The following is a 19,937-nucleotide window of genomic DNA, read 5'->3' as shown; positions in this document are numbered from 1 at the left end:
ATGCTATCACGCTGGTGTTCCAACACCCGCACCACTATTCTATTTAGTATTCTAGAAAATATGCAGTATGCAAAAAATAGCAGGATGTCCTACTGCATTGGGTCACATTTTGCATGCTTTTCTGGCTTTATCTTACCCACAATCCTCTGCGCAGCGGATATCTGAGCAAGAGGGTTCAAGGTGCAATGTTAAAACAGAGGGGTTTTTTTGGAATGCAGTGTCAATATGGTGGCGCTAGTAGATGGATGTGTGTGATTTAAATGTGAACAACATTTTATGACAATCCACCTAATTGTTGAGATATTTCAGTTTGGACCAAAGTGGTCGACTGACAGACCCGACACTGCCATTCTTCCTCGAGGCTGAAACAGCAAAATCATTGTATAAAGTTCCAGAGCAGACATTGTCACCAGTACATAAGTTCATATTTACAGTAACAAGTGTGCGTTTAAGGGTTAATGTCTCAGAAGTGCCATATTCATGTCGTCCTCTAGGCCTCTGCCACCTTATGCAATCAAAACTTTAGTGGTGTTTATAATATAAATTCCCAGGGTGACATTCTATGGAGAAAAGTCAGCTGACTATAGTGTCTATAGTAAGACATAATTAGCCCTGTTTGAACACCGGCTTGTTACACGCCCATGATGACGATCAATATAGAGTTCAGTTTTATGTGAGGAAACGCTTGCACAGAGTGAAAGTGTCTAACCTAAGACAACATCCAAGCCTGGTTTTAAGAGAAAAGTGAGGGGATCTTTCGGTTAAAGCATGTAAACTTGGAGATGGGACATCTGAACTGCTTAGATTATGGTAATATAACTCAAAATACATTGAAAAAGCAGGAGCAAATCTTTTCTACAGTCAACTTTTTGCTGCTGACGCTTTCCTCCCCCCTTCCGCAGTTTAATCCCTCCCCTACTCCTTGTTCCTCTTTCTTTATGCAGAAGTGACCATACGGCCCTCCCCCTTCTTTTCCGTGTCTTTCATGCTTCTTTTCGCTTCCCCCTCAGTTTCTACTTCCTGCTTTTTGTAGAACATTGTATTGTGTTCATGCCCCTCCCTCTATTCTCCCCTTTTCCCTTTTGTTTCTCTTCTAAAATGAAAAGTTTGCTCACATTCGCTGCCATTTTTTGAGCTGTTACACCCATTTTCTGCCTCAGGCGTGAGCCTGCATAAACTTCCTGTATGTCTCTCCTCCTGAGCTTCACTGTACCCTCCTCCACTTTCCCCTCTGACCTCTCCTCCCTCAGCTCAGCTTCTCTCTTCCTGAGCTCACTCTGTCGTTGGCGTTCGCGTTGACTGGCCAGAGTCCGCGAGCTACACACCCTCATCTTTATTTGATCCGCCGCCTTCCTCTGCCTCTCTTCTCCCTCACTCCATCTCTGCAGCTATTCACCCATTCATCTCTGTCCAACCCTCAGGGTAAGTAGCCTAGAAAATATCTAACAGTTGACTGAGTATGTTTCGACATGTCAGTAACACTAACTCACACACCCACGCGCACACTTTGTACGTGTACTGTATTTTCAGGGAAAAAGCTAAAAATATTCAACAGGCACTCAAACCCACACGCACTTACTTGAGCACAGAAACGTGGCCGTTATGTCAAATGTCTTTTTGAAGTAGTGCTTGTAAAATGACTGCCTGTGATGCAGATGCTTCTCTCTGTTTCCTGGGTGTGTGCTCTAGCTGTAAAGTTTGTTTGTGGATGTGTTACCCGTGATCTGCATCATTCCTCTCATGCCACTGAAAGTCTGGATTTCATTAACACAACCTGATCGAGATAAGTTCAGTGTGTCTTTCTGTGCACCGAGGGTTGAAAGCAGCTGCTTTTGTGTTCTTTTCATTTCTCTTTTACCTCAAATAGTTCAGAAACTCTTGCTGAATGTATCGTGATGAATAGTTTTGTACATTTAATTGTAGTTCATAACTTTGTTGCGTGTTTTCTTTCCTTCCTTACAACAAGAATCTTTTAACTTCTGTTTTTCTAGACTTGACCGTTATCTCCCAGCTCACCCGACACTGGTTCCTCACAGCCCTTCCTGGTCTGTTTCTAACATCTGATTGGCCATGGCGTACCACAGTTTCCTGCTGGAACCAATTAGCTGCCATGCCTGGAACAAAGATCGTACCCGTAAGTCTGCTCGCCGCCTGTGATTGGTCACCCGGGGCTTGTATTTCAGTGGCTCTGAGTCGTCTCCTCTCTAAACTGTCGTTTTATTCACAGACATCATGGAACATCTTGCTTCAACTAGCGTCTGTGCCAAAGAACAAATAGTGTAACAGTCAGAGGCTTGTGATTGGCTCCCAGGTGGGCGAAGGTATTTCCTGTTTCCTGTAACAGTAAGGGTGGTGTCTGGGCCCTTTCTGAGAGGCTCTTGTGCTCCGTTAGCTGCAGGAAACTAATGCCATATTTGGCTGTTTTGATCAGCGCTTTGGTTTCTGGGCAAAGCGGACGTGTGGTCGAGTCATACAGTTGTAGTTTCACTCAACTTGCAAGCGGAACACTTCAAGTTTTCTCAGCTTGCAGGCTGAACACTCGGCAAAGAAAACAGAAATGCACACTGAAGCGCCCACACTGCTGTTTTTAGACAAACACTGCATCTGACTCATCTGCTGACTAAAACATGTGCAGGGTTTGCTACCACATCATGGGAAGGAAGGTTGCAGTTCTTGCACATTGTCTATTTAAAGACACCATGTGTCTGTGTGCTGCCTGCGGGCAGATGCATGCTGTATTTCTCTAGTTTCCTCTGTCGGCTGTTCGGTGTTCCACTCCACTGATCAGCCCCACAAACGTCTCCCTTCCTTCACTCTGTACTTTGTCCTCGCGCTGATGAATTTCCTGTTTACATGTTTCACTGACTTGCAGTCCTTTAATGTGTTTCCTCAGAGATCGCCCTGTGCCCCAACAACCATGAGGTCCACATCTACAAGAAGGATGGGATCAAGTGGGACAGGATCCACGAGCTGAAGGAGCACAATGGGCAGGTGACAGGTGAGACGCAGTCACACACTCAGTAATTACTTTCAGAACATTTTTATTTGTTTTCCACAAAGTTAAGAGACGTTCAGGTAAAATCCTATGCTACTTGAGCATGTCGACTGTGACTATTTGAGTTCCAGTGACTGTCTTGCATTTCCTAAACATGTGTTTCAAAATTTCAACTCTCCTCTCCAGTGGTACCTAATTAAAGAAATACTTAATTTTGGGTAATGCACTCATTTTCCCTCTTGTCGAGAGTTAGACGAGAGGATCAAAACCACTTTCCCACTGTACAGTAGGTATGAAGCCGGAGCCTGGTTAGCGTAGCTTAGCACAAAGACTGAAAACAGAGGGAAACAGTTAGCCTGACTGTGTCCAAAGGGAACCAGATATTTCTGAAACTCTCCAACGAACAGGTTAGATCTCATAAAAATGACACATTGTTGGTGAATGGGCCGTCCTATTTCTCACTGTTTCCCCCGTTTCCAGTCTTTGTTTTAATATAAGCTAATCATATTAGCATACGGACATTAAAGTGGACCTTCAAAGACCCATTCTTTTTTTTTTCATCTTCCATCTCACGTCTTAAAAAGTAAAAAAAAAGCCCTTGCAATGTGTCTCTTCAACACATTTACATGTAGCTGTTTATGTGGGAGAGTTGCTCTTCCCAATTTTTTAGTTCTTGAACTAATTAGTTAAAAATATCTCATGTGCCCCGTGGTCGGAAAGCGAATTTCCAAAAATGTCGAACTATTCCTTTAAATATATACTATGATGCATGCACATAGATTAGATCAGAGTTTCTTTCTCCTGCAGGCATCGACTGGGCTACAGACAGTAACCGCATAGTTACTTGCGGAGCGGACCGTAACGCCTATGTGTGGACCCTAAAAGATGGCTCATGGAAGCCCACGCTGGTCATCCTCAGGATCAACCGCGCCGCTCGCTGCGTCAAGTGGTCGCCGCAAGAGAACAAGTTCGCTGTAGGCAGCGGCTCACGCCTCATCTCCATCTGCTACTTCGAGCAGGAAAACGACTGGTGAGAGTTCTCGGAGGACAGAGTCGTGCGTGAAAGGGTGCATTTGATTATTATGAACCAACACGCGTCTGGCATATTTCATTTCATTTATGTTATTTAAAGGTGGGTGTGCAAGCACATCAAGAAGCCGATCCGCTCCACCATCCTGGGTCTGGACTGGCATCCCAACAACGTCCTGCTGGCTGCTGGATGCTGTGACTTCAAATGCAGGTATGAGTGAATCACAAGGGGTGTGCAAATGTGTAATTACACTTGTGAGGACATTTTAGGGACTACGTTTAATACTTCTGTCTACTCTGTACATCTGGAACATATTGCCTTTCAATTTTGTCCTGATTTTCCTTGTTTGAATCGAGGCTCTAAGAATGGATTGTATCCTGTGCTGTGGAGATTGTAAAACCCTCTGAGAAAAGGTTGATTTTCAGTTGAATAAACAAACTTAAATTGACTTAGACCCATCAGAAAAACTAGGCTTAGCTCAGCCTAATCTAAAGGCCAACCGTATTCCTAATCATTCCAAGTATATCCCAAAAGTATGTCATCACTTCGTATGTATTCAGCTGATTTTTATAGCACACAAGTACGACATAAAGATGCCTTTTTTCATGAAAACATCTAATTTGTCTGGGCCTCGCTGTGTTGATCAGCCATTGTTTTTGTCCTCTTTGCCTCCTCCTGTCTTCCTTCTGTCTTGTTCACATCTCGACCCCTCTCGCCCACAGGGTGTTTTCCGCCTACATAAAGGAGGTGGAGGAGAAGCCCGGTCCCACCTCCTGGGGCAGCAAGATGCCGTTCGGGGAGATGCTGTTTGAATCTGGCGGCTCTGGAGCTACAGGTGAGACCACAGCTGGAGGTTGGGTGCACAGCGTCTGCTTCTCACACTCCGGCAACCGCCTGGCCTGGACCTCCCACGACTCCACGGTGTCTGTCGCAGAGGGAGGCAAGACCGGCACGTAAGAGAGGGCGGGGCTGCATACTTGTGTTTCTGTGTGGGTGTTTGTATGCACTCTGACCTTTTGTCATGACTCCGCAGGGTGAACAGTCTGAGCTCTGAGTCTCTTCCGTTGCTGTGTGTCACCTTCATCACTGAGAACAGCTTGGTAGCAGCTGTGAGTATTCAACGCATTAACACATTAAAACAGCCAACACGTTTCAGCCGTGAGGCTTCAAATCAACCCAGAGTTAATCAACCAATGTCACAATATGGCGACTTTGCTGTTGTTGGTGGAAACTCCCCTCTGAATAGAATATAGGATGAATTCACAGAGAGCTTTTTCCCCCTGAGTTTTATTGCAGTAAATAAGGTTCACATTTGTGGAACTCTCACCTCGCCGAGCTGGAAAGAATGAGAGCTGCTGAATGAAGTTTAGGTAAAGAACTCAAAAGTTCAGGTGAGGAATTTAAATGTGACAGAGAGAACCCTTAATTGTTATTTATTTAATTGTATATCCCAGTCTGTCGGTATGAATATGCTCCAGTTACCACCAACTCTCTGAAGACTCAGAATAGTTTTATTTTTAAATATGAGTGCTGATCTTTGTGAATTGGACCGTATTTGCAATGAGGCTTGAGACGATTTTTCTCAAGATGTTCGACTTCATTTAAATACGTTCAAATATCACAGGAGCACTGACGCCGTCTTTGCTTGGCAGCACAGTTGTCGGTGCATTTCACCCTCTGCGGGTGCTTTGAGAATTACACAGTTTGTGGCTGCAGAAGCCGTGCAGTCCTTTTGTGAAATCGCTCCTGAGGGTGTTGTATAACAGTGCATTGTGAAGAATGTGTTATTTCTTCTTCTTTCAGAAGTTACATAGCTTTAAAGCCACTGTGTGTACAGCTTCACTCTGGCACCTCACAGTGATGGTATTAAAAAGAAAATACATTGTTACAGACGGGGACACATCACCAAAATACTTAAAAGACTCAAAATGGCTATATGGATGTAAAAAAGCGATATCTAGTCTCATATTACCGTACTGATGTTATCCACACAGAACATCTTTCAGCTCTTCCTCATGTGTTTCTGCTCCTCCAGGGCCACGACTGTTACCCGGTGCTGTTTGTGTACAACGGGGCCAAAACCAGCCTGACATTTGGTGGCAAGCTGGACGTCCCTAAGCAGGCGGCCCAGAAGGGCATCAGTGCCAGGGAACGTTTCCAGAACCTGGACCGTCGGGCCTCCGAGACCCAGAGCACCGAGAAGGACCTGAACACCCTGCACAAGAACAGCATCAAGTGAGGAGTAGAAAAATAAACAAACGTTCTTATTTAAAGGCCGCTTCTTCATCATCATCATCCTCATCCTCTGTTAAACAAGCAAGCTTTTTTTGTGACATCATATATGCACAGAGTTTGACTTGACTCAAACTATATTGCAGCCAAATCTCAGTGCTGGAAGGAGGACGAAACCAGTGCACCATGTTCTGCACCACCGGCATGGATGGAGGAATGGGCATCTGGGATGTTAAGGTAACACACACACATTGCACAGATTACACAAGAATACACTGATGTGGTCAAATGTGTACGTGTCTTATCTCGGGCCTGGGTATTGGAACTCGATACCTTTTAAGTTGTTGACCGTGATAATTCAGTAATATCTAGCATCAAAGCTTTTCCAGTCAAATAAATATTTACAGCGTATTTCATGTAGTTGGCAGTGAAGCGTGCTGAGATGCCACTAAATGTTTGAAAGTATGTCTGTACCCACACGCCTGTGGCGTCTGATAAAAACAAATCTGATGGTGATGGCATTTTATGCAACTGAATGCTTCAAATCACATGATGGGTATGGAATAAAATACAAAAAGGTATCAAATGAAGCACACTATTGGTATCGGTATCCCTTTAAGGGTACTGGCGTCATTATTTTTAAATGAGTTAAAGTTAAAGTTTTCCTAGATAATATAATAATATATCTCATTCTTTTTTTTCCAGAGTCTGGAGTCTGCAATGAAGGATTTAAAGATAGTCTGAACCGAAGTTTACATCACTCCACCGGACGTGTATTAGCTTCTGGCGATATGAAGGAAAACTGCCGCCTTATTACGCAAAGCTTCTTGGCCTTATTTTAATCAGGTATTTTCTATACAAATGAAACGACCCGACTCGAGTCAGACAGTGTTTGTAATCCCTCTGAAGCGCTTTGCTGAGCTTGTTAAACTCAACACTGTGTACAGAGGGACTGGCCACAGGTCTGCAAACGCTGCTTTATGAGTTCGGTAACTATAATCACAGACAGCTCCGTCTGAGCTCAATGCTTAAAGCAGGAATTTTATATTAATCATGATGAAAGGCTACAGTATGTGTTTAAAGCTTATGCTGGTCATAATATGCATTTAATAAACAATTGCTGTTACAGTGCTCAACAAATGCGTGGTTCATTACAGGTGTGTCACATCGCTTATTGTTTCGGGGAATATGGAGGTTAAAATAAGTGAGAAATACAATAAATGTACAAAAGAGGAATAAAGGGTCGTGGGCCTAACAGAAATATCAACAGCTGTAAATGAGCAATAACAAAATTAGGAGGATATATTTTGTGTAAAATTCTGAAATCCAGTATTTCTAAGGTAAACCAAAAGCCAAGCCCTTCTCCAGTTTGTTTAGCCCAATCGTCAATAGATGACATCGCTATGACATCATCGGGGGTTAGTTTTTTCCGTGTTGACCAACATTATATAGACTGTTTCACTAACCAGGACTAATGAATTGACCCGCGTGCCCCAAGTAGTGTCTCTTTAGCTGAGAACAAATAATAAAACGCAAAACAATCATCATATATCATCACCCGGGCTCCAACTCCGTGCCTTCATCGCCACCTGGAGGTAGAACCGGGAACTGCACGTACAACAACAAATCGGTAAATCTCCTCGGCCACGAATCGGTCCCTGAGAAAATGATGTGGCATCCTTCAGTGATGAAAAACCTCACCGAGTCGTGATGAGGTGAACCGGCGGCTGGAGCTCCAGCAGAGAAAGAGGAGGGGGGGGGGGGGGAGAGAGAGCGCGAGAGGGGGGGGAGAGAGACCACCAACATCACCACTGTGCGGGGAAAGCGGCCGTCCCCTCAGAGAGATCATCCCCGACGCCCACACTTCCGGACTGGAGCCTCTGGAGGCTGCTGGGTCGGGATGCATCCGTCTCCCGGTGCCGCTTGAGATGAGGATTCAGGACGACGTCCTCTCCGGTGAAACGACGATGCTCGTTACGTTACATTAGACCTGCCCGTTACGACCGGATCAGAAGTGATCGGCGCGTTATTCGCTGCACACTCACGAGGGGATTCGGGCTTTAGCCAATACTGTCTGCCTGCTGTCAACTGTTGCTTATTTCCACTGTAAATGAATCTTATAAGGTAGGTGAGATCATTTTTTATATCCCGCTGATAATACAAAGTATGATTAGAAAAATTAATCATATTGGTACCTGATGGAGGATGAGGATGCAGAGGATGAAGGGTTTGGGAACGAGCTGTTTAAAAAAAATGAAAAAGTCAACGTTTACATTTCAACATATCTTGTAACTGATGATGTGATGATTGTGCAGCTCAGGGTTTATCTGCCTGACAAGCATCATTCTTAGACACACACACACCTGCCAAGTCCCTCCTCCTCCTCCTCCTCCTCCTCCTCCTCCTCCTCCTCCTCCTCCTCCTCATCATGTCGCGGTCTCCTGTATTTTTTCCTTTCTGCCTGCACAGTCTTTCTTGCAACACACAATGGGCCACACGAACGCTCATCCTCTCTTATAATTGAACTTACACATGAAAGAAAACAGAGTCTGGCTCCAGGTTGTCATGGATGTGCTTCACAATAGGAAGAGGTCAAACAGAGCAGACCAGGGCTGCAGCTGACAATTATATTCACAACCACTTAATGTGCTCATTGCTTCCTCGATTAATCGATTGTTTGGTGTGTAAAATATCAGAAAATAGTCCAGAATGTCCATCACACATTCCCAGAGCTTAGGGTGGCATCTTCAAATGTCTTGTTTTTTCTGACCAACAGTCCAAAGCCTAAAGATATTCAGTTTACACTGATATAAAATAAGAAAAATCAACAAATGACTAAAAACTATTTCTCAAAGTTGGTTAATTGTTACAGTTGTTTAAGGAAACGTTCAAAATATTCTGTGTTGATCACGCTTTTCAAATGTGAAAATGTGCTGCTTTTCTGTGTTTTGTATAGTTTAAAATTAATCAAAAACATTACTCACAGATTAATCAACAATAAAAATAATCTATTTTACATTATTTTTACACCGAAACACGCAATGAAGTCCACTAGAATATACAATCACAACTAATGGATATTTCCACTTTCTTTAGTTCAATAAATGAATTGTAGCCTTTAAAACATCAGATCATGAAACATGACTTTCACAGGTGAACCCAAACATATTTCATAAATAATGATATGCAGCAGTTATAAAAGTAGCAAATCCTTACATTTGAGAAGCTTGAACCAGACATTTTTCCCTGTGACTTAAACGATCAATTTATTATTAAAGTGGTTGCTGACTAATTTTCTATCCGTGGACTCATCAATTATTTAACTAATTGTTTCAGCTCTACTGTAAAGTTCTTCTTTTTTCTCACCGGTTTCCTTTTTTTTTATACTTGATATACTGACACACAAAGAGCCGGACTAGCTGGACCATGAAACAGGCTGTAAGGTGAATTCATGTTCAGCGTTAAGTGGACGGAGGTTTTGGTCTTCACGGGTCAATAAGACAATGAGAGCGTTCCGTCTGTCCGTCCTGCTGTCGTATGAGAAGCGCTGTCCTGATGCTGCCGCAGCTCTGCGCCTCTCTGTCCACTTAGTGTGTCTCTCTGCCCGGCCTCTGGCCTGGTAATTATCAGCCAGCTTGATAAAGTCATTAATGACCCAGCCAAGCCTGCTGGGCCTGGCACTGACAAACACACACACACACACACACACATTCCACACAAAAAAAGAGAGAGAGAGTTAGTCTTGTGAGGCCAGTCTTGGATGCAAAGCGAGGAAGCCTTTTATTTGGGACAGGACGGTGTTTTCTTTCTGGGCTGGGTCAGTTCGTATTAATAACTCTGAAAGAGTGTCACTCTAAAACCAGCTGCTTAAGGAACAGGAGCAAAATGCAAAAAGAAACATGTTTGTTCAGACATGTTTTAACCGTTGTCTTTATATATGTTTACATCCTCCTTCAGTTTTACCTGCTGATCAGTGATTTAAAAAGGTTTAAACAGGTGACGCGTATAGGAGGAGAACATCCTGTTCTACCGTTTCACACTGTTGCACAATAGCACAGAAATATAGAGTGGACAGATCTAAGGGTGATATCCCTCCACTTGGACTGAAACGCTTGGAATAGTTTAGGCAGAATGTTGTCTTTTTCCCTGAGAAGATGGCACATAAATAAGTAGGATGTAGGTTAGATATGTTTGTAATATATGTATAAGTATGGATGATGCTGTTAGGAGCTTTATCTTTTATCTTTGGCTGAAACATCTTCAGGTTTGAAAGAAAGAGTTCATTGTCCTATGCTCAAAAATTCAAAATATATATATGAATTTTTAATTTGAGTGGTATTCCCTTTGATGGCTCCCTGTTTCTTATTTTGAGTCCCACCAATCTTAGAACTGTGTGTGTGTGTGTGTGTGTGTGTGTGTTAGAAAGAGATGGAGACATTGCTATAGGTCTATAAAAGTAGGGATGGGTTGTGGTTTGTGAGTGAATGTGTGTGTGTGTGTGTGTGTGTGTGTGTGTGTGTGTGTGTGTGTGTGTGTGTGTGTGTGTGTGTGTGTGTGTGTGTGTGTGTGTGTGTGTGTGTGTGTGTGTGTGTGTGTGTGTGTGTGTGTGTGGTGTCTTTGTCTTTGTCCATTTGCCTTCCTGCATGTTAATTTAATTGTCGGGAAGCAGAGAGGACACATGGTCGGGGAGCAGGAGAGGAAGATGCGAGAGATGAGCGAAGAAAGAAACGAGGAGTTTTCTGGTGTGGGAAGAAAAAAAGAAGGAAAAAAAAGACAATCCCTCCTCGGTGGTTTCCATGACAACAGTGACATCACTGACGGGGTTGCTACCTCCTGAGCTGCTCTATGTTTGCGTGGGCATCTGTTCAAAGGGAGTATATATATACATATATGTGTGTCTGTGTGTGTTTGTTTGTGTGTGTGTGTGGATATGAATATGCAGGAATATCTGTACATGTAAATTGTTTATGAACGAGATCGTCCGTTCAGTCGGTCCGTGGTTACCCACTGTTGCCAGGCAACTGCAGTCATGGCAACAAGTTGAAGCGTGATCTCGTGTTGCTAAGCAAGAGGGACAGGATGGGGTGAGATTTTTATGAAATGGATACAAGTATTGGAAGGTGTTATCTTCTGTATGTATTTGTTTTGTTTTTGTTTTTAAAGAGCAGAATTACAACGTGAACCTCCTCCTAATGTGATTTTGTTGCTTTCCAGTTTGCTTGTTTCCCTGCTGGTGTACGTGCTTGTGTTCAATTTTAGATTTCAGTTCAGATATTAAACATTTCATGGCGATGCATCAACTTAAACCTGGTGATTTTCTGATGATTCCAGGTTTATGAACAACCGTGTTCCTCCCAACAAGAGATACCAGCCCACAGAATATGAGCATGCTGCCAACTGTGCCACGCATGCGGTGAATGCACACACACACACACACAACCACACAGACGGTGATCATTAACAATACACACTCAGTGAAAACAGGAGAATAATCCAGCACTGTGACATAACAGAAAAAAATGAGAGACAATGCCAGGTTATTTTTTTAAAACCACACCTATGCTCAAGATTTCACTTGTATCCTGCATGTTTATCTGCTTGTCTGTCTGTAACTCATGTTTTATTTGTGTGATTAATTCATCTAGTTATGGATAATCCCCAGCCTGCTGGGCAGCTCCGTGTTGCACTTCCAGTCGGTGGACCAATGGGAGCGGCTGTCGGCCTGGGTGTACGGGGCGGGGCTCAGCTCGCTCTTCATCATCTCCACCCTCTTCCACACTGTGGCCTGGAAGAAGAGCCATCTGCGGTACAAAAACACACACACACAGATACGCACACACACAACACTTGGACTGAATTGTAACACTGCTGCTGATATTTATGGTTGAAAGATGTAAGAGGACACTGAAAAGCTTCCTGCATGGCCCCTTTCACTTCAGAGACACACCAGAACAAATATGCATATCCCCGCACTCCAGATTTGTTTTTGATAATTAAAACACACTGATGCTACATGTATAAACAGTGTCACTCAGTTGTCATGAGGCTGTTTGGTCTCTCTCTTCAGGTCTGTGGAGCACTGTTTCCACATGTGTGACAGGATGGTGATCTATTTCTTCATTGCTGCCTCCTACGCCCCATGGTAAACAAACTAGCCTGCTTCATGTATATATGCGCGTTTGTCTGTTTTATATGCCGTGTTTGTAGTCATGTGTTCCTGTTCCATGCCTCAACAGGCTGAACCTGCGGGAGCTGGGTCCCTGGGGGTGTCACATGCGCTGGCTGGTTTGGGTCATGGCCTCTTTTGGAACCACCTACGTCTTCTTCTTCCACGAGAGGTCAGTTCATATGTTCGTTTGTTTACTTTTATCAACGTTGGACTGTCTCTCTATTTATTAATCGCATCAACGTGTCTCCCGTGTGACATATCAATCTCAACTCAAAGGTCCTTATTAGTTTTATTTGAGCTTACAACTGCATCCCATGATTTCATCAGCGATTAGAGCATCACTTTTCCCCCAAAATCTGAAATCTTTAAATTCTGTGTGAGTTAATTATTTAGACGTAGTCTTTTTAGTCCATGTTTTCTTCATAATACAAAGCTTTAAAACTTAATTTTTTAACTACAAAATATTGAGTTCATTTTTGTTAGCTGACTGCAAAAGTCATTGTCGACACTTCCAGTCTCACATTCAGGAAGAAGTCAAAGGTGATAGAGTCAGTGGATACGCAGTGAAGAATCAACAGCATTCTTGTACAGAGACCTCTTTGTTATCACTTGACAGAAATTCTATGTTTAGGTCTTGTGAGACACAGTTGAATACTCAGACATAGCCACGAAGTGGGACATTGAGTTGAGACTTAAGAGTTCAGACATGCTGAATTATTCCTCTTTGTGTCAGGTATAAGATCACGGAGTTGATCTGCTATACGGTGATGGGAGTTTTTCCTGCCCTGGTCATCCTCTCAATGGTGAGCATTTCGTCTTACCTGCAGTCTTTGAGTTTTCTGATTCATTTCCTCATTGGCATGTGTTTAAAAGTTAAACGTAATGAGATGTCTGCTTCTTTACAGCCGGAGCAGTCGGGATTGTGTGAGCTTCTGGTGGGCGGAGCCTGCTACTGTCTGGGGATGGTCTTTTTTAAAAGTGATGGCATCGTCCCATTCGCTCATGCCATTTGGCACCTGTTTGTAGCTATGGGAGCCTCCGTACACTACTACGCCATCTGGAAGTACCTTTATGCCCAGCCACCCAATCAGGTCCAGACATCCAGATGACATCAGGGCTGAGCTCACAGGAAGTGACTCCTGTGTTTGAGCAACTTTAAGGGGATGATCCGAGCTGTGTCCAAATTCATGGGCGGCTTCCTTTGGCTGAACCTCCTCCCCCGAATAAACAGTGAAGCATCACGGTGACAAACACTAACGGTGCATTTAGGTGATCCTTGTCAACTTGTAAAGCAAAAGAACAACAAAAACATGTTCATCAGCAAAGTTGCAACAAGTCAAAGAGTCTACAGCCATGTCTTTTGAATTCAATTCATCATGAGGGAGAAATGAAGTCTATCCTGAAACTAATTTCATAGCAATCCATCCAATTGTTGTTGTCTATGCTGCTAGCACGGATAAAGAACTAGTCGTCAAACTCGGGCAGGTTTAACGGTGTCTGAGTATAAAGTACCTGGTGTGATGGTTCACCTTAACATAACTCCAAACAATGGACTACAGTATTGGTAAATGTAGCCATATTGATTCTGTACTATTTATATCATTGCCGAGTTGATGAGGACGCCTGAAGGCACCATTGTAGGACACCATTGGATGGTTGGACACTGTGGTGGAGACTGGAAATAGTTTGCCAGTTGTTTTCAGCCTGTGAAAACTCTGGACTTCAAATGAGGCAGCCTGTGGATCGGGACACACCTTTTGTTTTTATTTTGAACGGCCCGGTTTAGTTAAATCTTAAGTTCATTTACGCAGGAACTTTGGTTTCATTCCAAAGATCAGGGGTTGAATTGCTATTTATGCAGAGTTCTCTCTATGTGGTGCAAATCTATATTCAGTGTTTCGAAGCTGAATTGAGACATTGTCTTTTTGTCAAGAGGAGGACAATGTTCACAATGAGCTGACTCGACTATCATAATTAGTTTCAGGACATTATTTAAGGTACTATTAGCATCACGAACAGAAGGTTTTGGTTTGGTTATATTTAGTAATGTACTACTAGATAGTACGATTGCTGCTTTTGTTACTAGTTGTGCTATCTGCACTGTAGTACACGATATGGTTTAACAGCAGTTGCTTCAATCAGTGATTTACTGTAATTTCTAAATCAAGCATGACTGTAGAATGTTTTTTTTTTATGTTGAACATACAGATCTTCATGGACTTTACCTGTGTGCTTTCACATTTACCAGGCTCTACACGGTAGATTATCAAGCATAATTACTGACTTCTAATAGTTTACTGTTGTTGCTTATAGGTTTAGTAAGTGAAGATGTCATCAGTACGATTCATACAGAATATATTTATTAATGACGTACAGTATATGCTGACTTCATCTTGGTTTTCTTCTCATGTACTTACTGAATGGGACCATTTGATAGTCTGTAAACGCTACATGGTTGAACCTAAGAAGGGGAAACCACTGTCGAATTTAGCACTGCCAGAAGACTGACTTACTGCCGTACCTGATAGCACACTACTACCATATACTTCTCACACTTGAAAGGAAACTGAAGCTATAGTATTGCTGAACAATCTGGCCCAATATGAAGGCATCTCAGGTGTGTGTGTGTGTGGTGTGTGTGTATGCCTGTGTGTTTGTATGTACCCTATACTATCAGACTCCCATGGATCCAAAGCCTGTAATCGGCTGAGTCTATGTTTACACGTGCGCGCATGTACCTTGAACACATAACAAGTATATTTGAAACATGTATGTATTCTTAGTGTTAAGCTGTATGTGCTTGCACACTGTGTATTGGACGAGCTTGTATCGTATGATCAGTGTGGCCGGAGGACCAAAAGGTCATGGCGTCTGGTAGTCATAGGTGTAAAAGTACTTTTCAAAAACCTCTCTGCTCCTGTTCAACATCTTTTCGCTGCTGTTTGTCTCTCAGGATTTGGATCATTTGGGCTGAAACGCCTGTGACGTCACATTCAAGGTCCACTAAAGCTGCTCCGGTTGTTCGGGCACTGTGTGCAGCAACAAAAATGCCCACGTAGGGCAGAAATGTTTTCTGCAAGCTGCACATGAAGCAACCAAACAGGACAAAGCTTCAATGCAGATAGAAATTGTCATATAGACACTGAGGATATTACTGCAGCGGGATTCGTTTCAAATAAAGAACTAGAAATCACTCGTTCACCAAAGCTGACCAACCCTCTTAATTTACTTAAAAAATCCACAACATTTGCTTTGGATCACTTATTCTTTGAATTGCCAAACTTTACTAATATTATCTAAGAATTACAGAACAAATCTGCACATTTTAACAAAGGAGCAGCTTAAGGAGCAGGCTAACTGCCCCTGAACAGGTCGTCTCAAATGTTCACTTTCATTTTTAAAAACATCATAATGTTCATTCCTCAATATTACTAAAAGTGTTCCAACTCACCAACCAGCATATGAATGCATCATCGACCTGTAGAGTCCAAAAAAACAATATCTAGTGACAAAAAACAATTACAATTCAAAGAAACCTATTAATAACTTTTTGAGACACCTGACCGTCTGTCATTGTTTAACCCTTAGTTTTTGTAGTCATTAGGGAGTGATAATTTAATGTCAGAGCAAATGTATTGTCACAATGGACTGGGAATTATATTTGTCACACTGTGGATATCTTAGTTTGGAATTAAATTTGCCAGATATATTCTCAAATTGAATACATTTTGGTATTTGTGTTTACTTGAGCCTCTGAGAAACACCAAATGATTGAGCCTTGAGCCTACAGGCAGTATTTTGACTTGCTCTACAGGCAAGTTTGGTGACGCTGAGATGAAGTATTTGAGGATTTGACGTCTGTCTGTCTTGTCTTGATTTTAATATCTATCTCATTCAGACATACAACGCCCACCTGACTTTGTAGAGAGTTTTTTAAACTCTCCGTGAAGCCTTCATGGACCCTCTGTACATTGTTTATAGACGCTCTGTGATTGTGGAGCTGCTGACTCTGTTCTCAGTGCTGCTGGTGTTTTCTTTATGGTCGTACGAGACTGATTGTATTATCTCATATTCTTTCTCTCTCTTTTCATATTGTTTTTTGTGTGTGTGTGTCTTTGGTGCTTTTGTGCTGTGATAAGCCTGTATGATGCCAACTATGCTTTTATCTTTTCTATTTCTCTTGCAATAAAAAAAGCCTTTTCATGCAGTATATTCCTGTACTCAACATTTTGTAACATTCCACCTCTTTGGAAAAACATGAAATGAAATATAAACCGATGAAAAAAACAGCTATTTATAAAGTTGTAACCCTTTTTTTATCCTATTTTGAATTAACCAAACTTTCATGTCAAAGAATGTGGATTAAATCAGACAGACGAGCTGCATTTGATAAGATTTAGAATCACATTCCTCTTATTTGAAAAAAGGAATTGATTGGTGTTAAAACACATTCAAGTTATTGATATAAAACCACAAGAATGTGGAGAGAAGGAAATCTATAATTGAAGGTATTCATTCTTGAACATTCCCCCATTTTCCAGTTAATGAATGAAACAGTGAAATGTGACTTCCATATCTGTAATATACGTTATATATATGTTTCATATATGGTAGTATTGAACATTATATAAATAACCAAAAATAAATAAAAGTAGGTTATAATTAAAGATAAAGAGTGATTAGCTCTACCTGTGAATCTGTACACATGTGTGTTAACTATTAACTATTGTTTTTAAATAGTATGATTAATTACATTTCCTTCTACATTATGAAATGAGTAATCATATGAATAAATGCAGACAAAATATAGGCCTACAGCCATAACATTCTGAGAAAAGAAAGGTTTTAAAACTTAGGTTGTTGTTATGATTCTTCAACATTTTAAAATAAAAACGTTTATATTTTATAATAATGATATAATTTTATTGCTTCACATTTGCATGGTTATGCTACGTATATTGTGTTTATTTAAATAACATTTATTTAATATTAACTATGTGGATCCCCATGACCTCCATGTCGTGCCTGTACCGCGGCTGTCCGCCAGGCGGCGGTGTGCCCGCACACTCGGGTGCCAGAGCAGGTGCGCCGAGGTGAGGCGGCGCGGAGAGCTCGGCTGTTTCCGTCGCGGCCCGGCAGTGAACCGCTGTTGGATGGGGGAATGCGGTTGCCGGAGGCAGCAGGCATTGCCGGACACTCGGCGGAGATGTGCGCACAGAAACAGGAGCCCTCAGCGGTTGGCTGTCGTCCAAGTTAACGGGCTGCTTTTTGGGGGGTTAAGTGTGTGCCAGCCACGGACGGCTGGGTGTCGCTTGCTGTTTTTTTTTTTTTCCCACCCCTCCTCCCTTATTTTTCCGGGGATTTTCTATTTTGTAGGAGAGACGGAATGAAAGAGAAGCCAAGAAGGATTCCCCAGCACTATGGAGCCACGCAATGCAGGCAGCGTGAGTATTAACGCAACAGACACCCAGGAGAGCCCTCAGGGGACTGGGCTAGTCAATGCTGGAATCACACAACTTTTCCAGGATCTATTTTATTTCGCCATATTACGCACAGACGCGCCACCGGTTTCTGTCTTTTCTTTCTTCTTTTGTACCACCCTCGCAGTTAAACATTTCATTGTTGTTTAGTGTTGTTCACGTGTCGACACAGCCTTCCCGCTAATTGATTATTAATTGCGCGTGAGATAAGCTCGACTCCAATCATTAGACACACCTGCGGACCGCGTGAGACCGGCTCGTTCGCTTTTATCGCCGCGCCTGAGGACTCATCTGCGGATTAATTTCGGAGGATTTTCTCCTGCCTTTTATTGCTCCCGCGGTTGCTACTGACGACCACTGAGCCCAAAATCGTAAACAGACGGACGGACACCAAACACACAGCAGACCCATGTAGTCGCAAGTCCCGTATATATGTGTATGTAGCCTGTTTAAATGCCAAGTGTGTTCCTCAACGCAGTCCTTATTTCTGACCTTCTGGCAGTCTAGACAAGGACAGACTGCGAATGAAAAAGGTGGAGAAGTTGAAGCGTGTGTGACATGATTATTAAACGTAACACTACATCCTGGGGCCACAAAACGCAACCCACCAATGCAAAAAATGTAGGCCTCCGTCTGTCCCAGTTTGTGGTGTGGACACAGGACGGGTCTGTTGGTCCCAGGATTGAGTTAACTGCGGCCAAGTAGCCAGATTACTGTGGATTAGCAGGCATTTCAAATAGTCACGTTATCCCACCAGTGCCTGCAGAGTCAGCTACAACAACACCTTTTAGGCTTCCTGCCAAATATTTGCTGAAAGGAAATGACATATACAGTATAAGTGGATTACGTTCATGAGGCGCTGCTTTCATCTGGTGACATTTCTGCTGCTACACCGGCTGTAAAATGCCCAGTGGCTTCCTGATAACCTGCAAGAAAGATCTTCATCGGTCAAAAGAGGTCATGCAAAGCAAAGAGTGACGCGTGACTGGCCTTCCGCGGGGACGCGGACTGGAAACGCACCTGTTTCTGTGAGATAGAAATGCATGACCTGCATGCACAATTCATAGTTTTAAGGTTGATTCGATCAGTCGCATCAAGTTTGAGATTATTCACGAGACTGTTGGGAGGAAAAACACAGCCAGGACACTTAAGAGAAACAATGCAACACAATCAGAAACTGGAAAATGCATAAAATGTGTAATATTAGAGCTTAAATGAGTGGATGGACAGAAGGTTAATATGCAACAACAGCAAACATTTTTTGGTTGCAGCTTTTCAAATTTGATGGTTGTACAACAAAATGTGGTTTAATAATCAACTTTTATTTCAGACTCATGAGTCCATATAGTATCAAAAAAACGAAAGAAAACAACAAACAAATACAACAACAATATATAAAATAGGTTTGATCAGACAAAACAAGCAATCTGAAGAAAGCAATCACCCTGGGCTCTGGGAACCCTTGATGGGCATTTTAAACTAGTTTCTGTAGTTTTGGAAACAAATTATTAAATTAATTTATCAAAAAAATAATTGGTAAAGAAAAGTTGGAAAAATAAATTTGTGCATTTAAAAAGAGCAAATTAGCTTTCCATTTTCTTAAGATTTTTTAGTGGTATATTAAACACTGGATTTCAATGCCATCGTTTCAATTATCGGTAATTGTCAAACCTCCTTTTGATTTTAAGATTTAGTGGTGGTTTCTAAAATATATTCTTTTATTCTACAGACACAACTGGAATTTAAAAAAGTGTGTTTCTCTCCAAAAATCTACTCTTTATCTGCAGGTTTTGCCCAGAACTCATATGTTTATTTGACTCTGGTGTGAAAAAGCTGAGCTCTATGAAAGAAATCATTAAAAAGCTCAAAGCCACAGCGATATTATCTAAAAGTTAACCTCAAGGATCCAGAACCCCGCAGGAACTCTTCAGTATTTATATCTCCGTTTTTATTTTTGCTTCTCCAGTGTGAAAGGTGACGGTGAAATGAAAAGCATCAGACCCTCAACTATATCATTCTACCTGCTGCTGC

General features: G+C 42.2%; 2 protein-coding genes across 2 annotated transcripts; both read left to right on the top strand.

The window, feature by feature from the left end:
* The first annotated feature begins 1,126 nt into the window (after window positions 1-1,126).
* Window positions 1,127-7,391, top strand: arpc1b (actin related protein 2/3 complex, subunit 1B). The gene is made up of 10 exons (XM_079278992.1): window positions 1,127-1,422; window positions 1,992-2,134; window positions 2,894-2,998; window positions 3,803-4,025; window positions 4,128-4,235; window positions 4,748-4,978; window positions 5,059-5,134; window positions 6,061-6,260; window positions 6,404-6,494; window positions 6,963-7,391. Exons 2-10 carry the CDS (start codon window positions 2,071-2,073, stop codon window positions 6,999-7,001), a joined length of 1,137 nt encoding a protein of 378 aa, XP_079135118.1. The 5' UTR covers window positions 1,127-1,422; window positions 1,992-2,070; the 3' UTR covers window positions 7,002-7,391.
* Window positions 7,392-11,592: 4,201 nt separating this feature from the next.
* On the top strand, window positions 11,593-13,535 carry LOC306784853 (monocyte to macrophage differentiation factor 2-like; the record flags this gene model as incomplete). The annotated part of the gene is made up of 6 exons (XM_079278996.1): window positions 11,593-11,670; window positions 11,903-12,063; window positions 12,325-12,399; window positions 12,494-12,595; window positions 13,160-13,229; window positions 13,332-13,535. 6 exons carry the CDS (start codon window positions 11,593-11,595, stop codon window positions 13,533-13,535), a joined length of 690 nt encoding a protein of 229 aa, XP_079135122.1.
* Window positions 13,536-19,937: the final 6,402 nt, after the last annotated feature.

This window comes from Melanostigma gelatinosum (assembly GCF_949748355.1).
Source record: "Melanostigma gelatinosum genome assembly, chromosome: 11".
Taxonomy (NCBI): domain Eukaryota; kingdom Metazoa; phylum Chordata; class Actinopteri; order Perciformes; family Zoarcidae; genus Melanostigma; species Melanostigma gelatinosum.
Note: the sequence above shows the minus strand (reverse complement) of the source record. Positions and strands in the feature narration are given on the sequence as shown.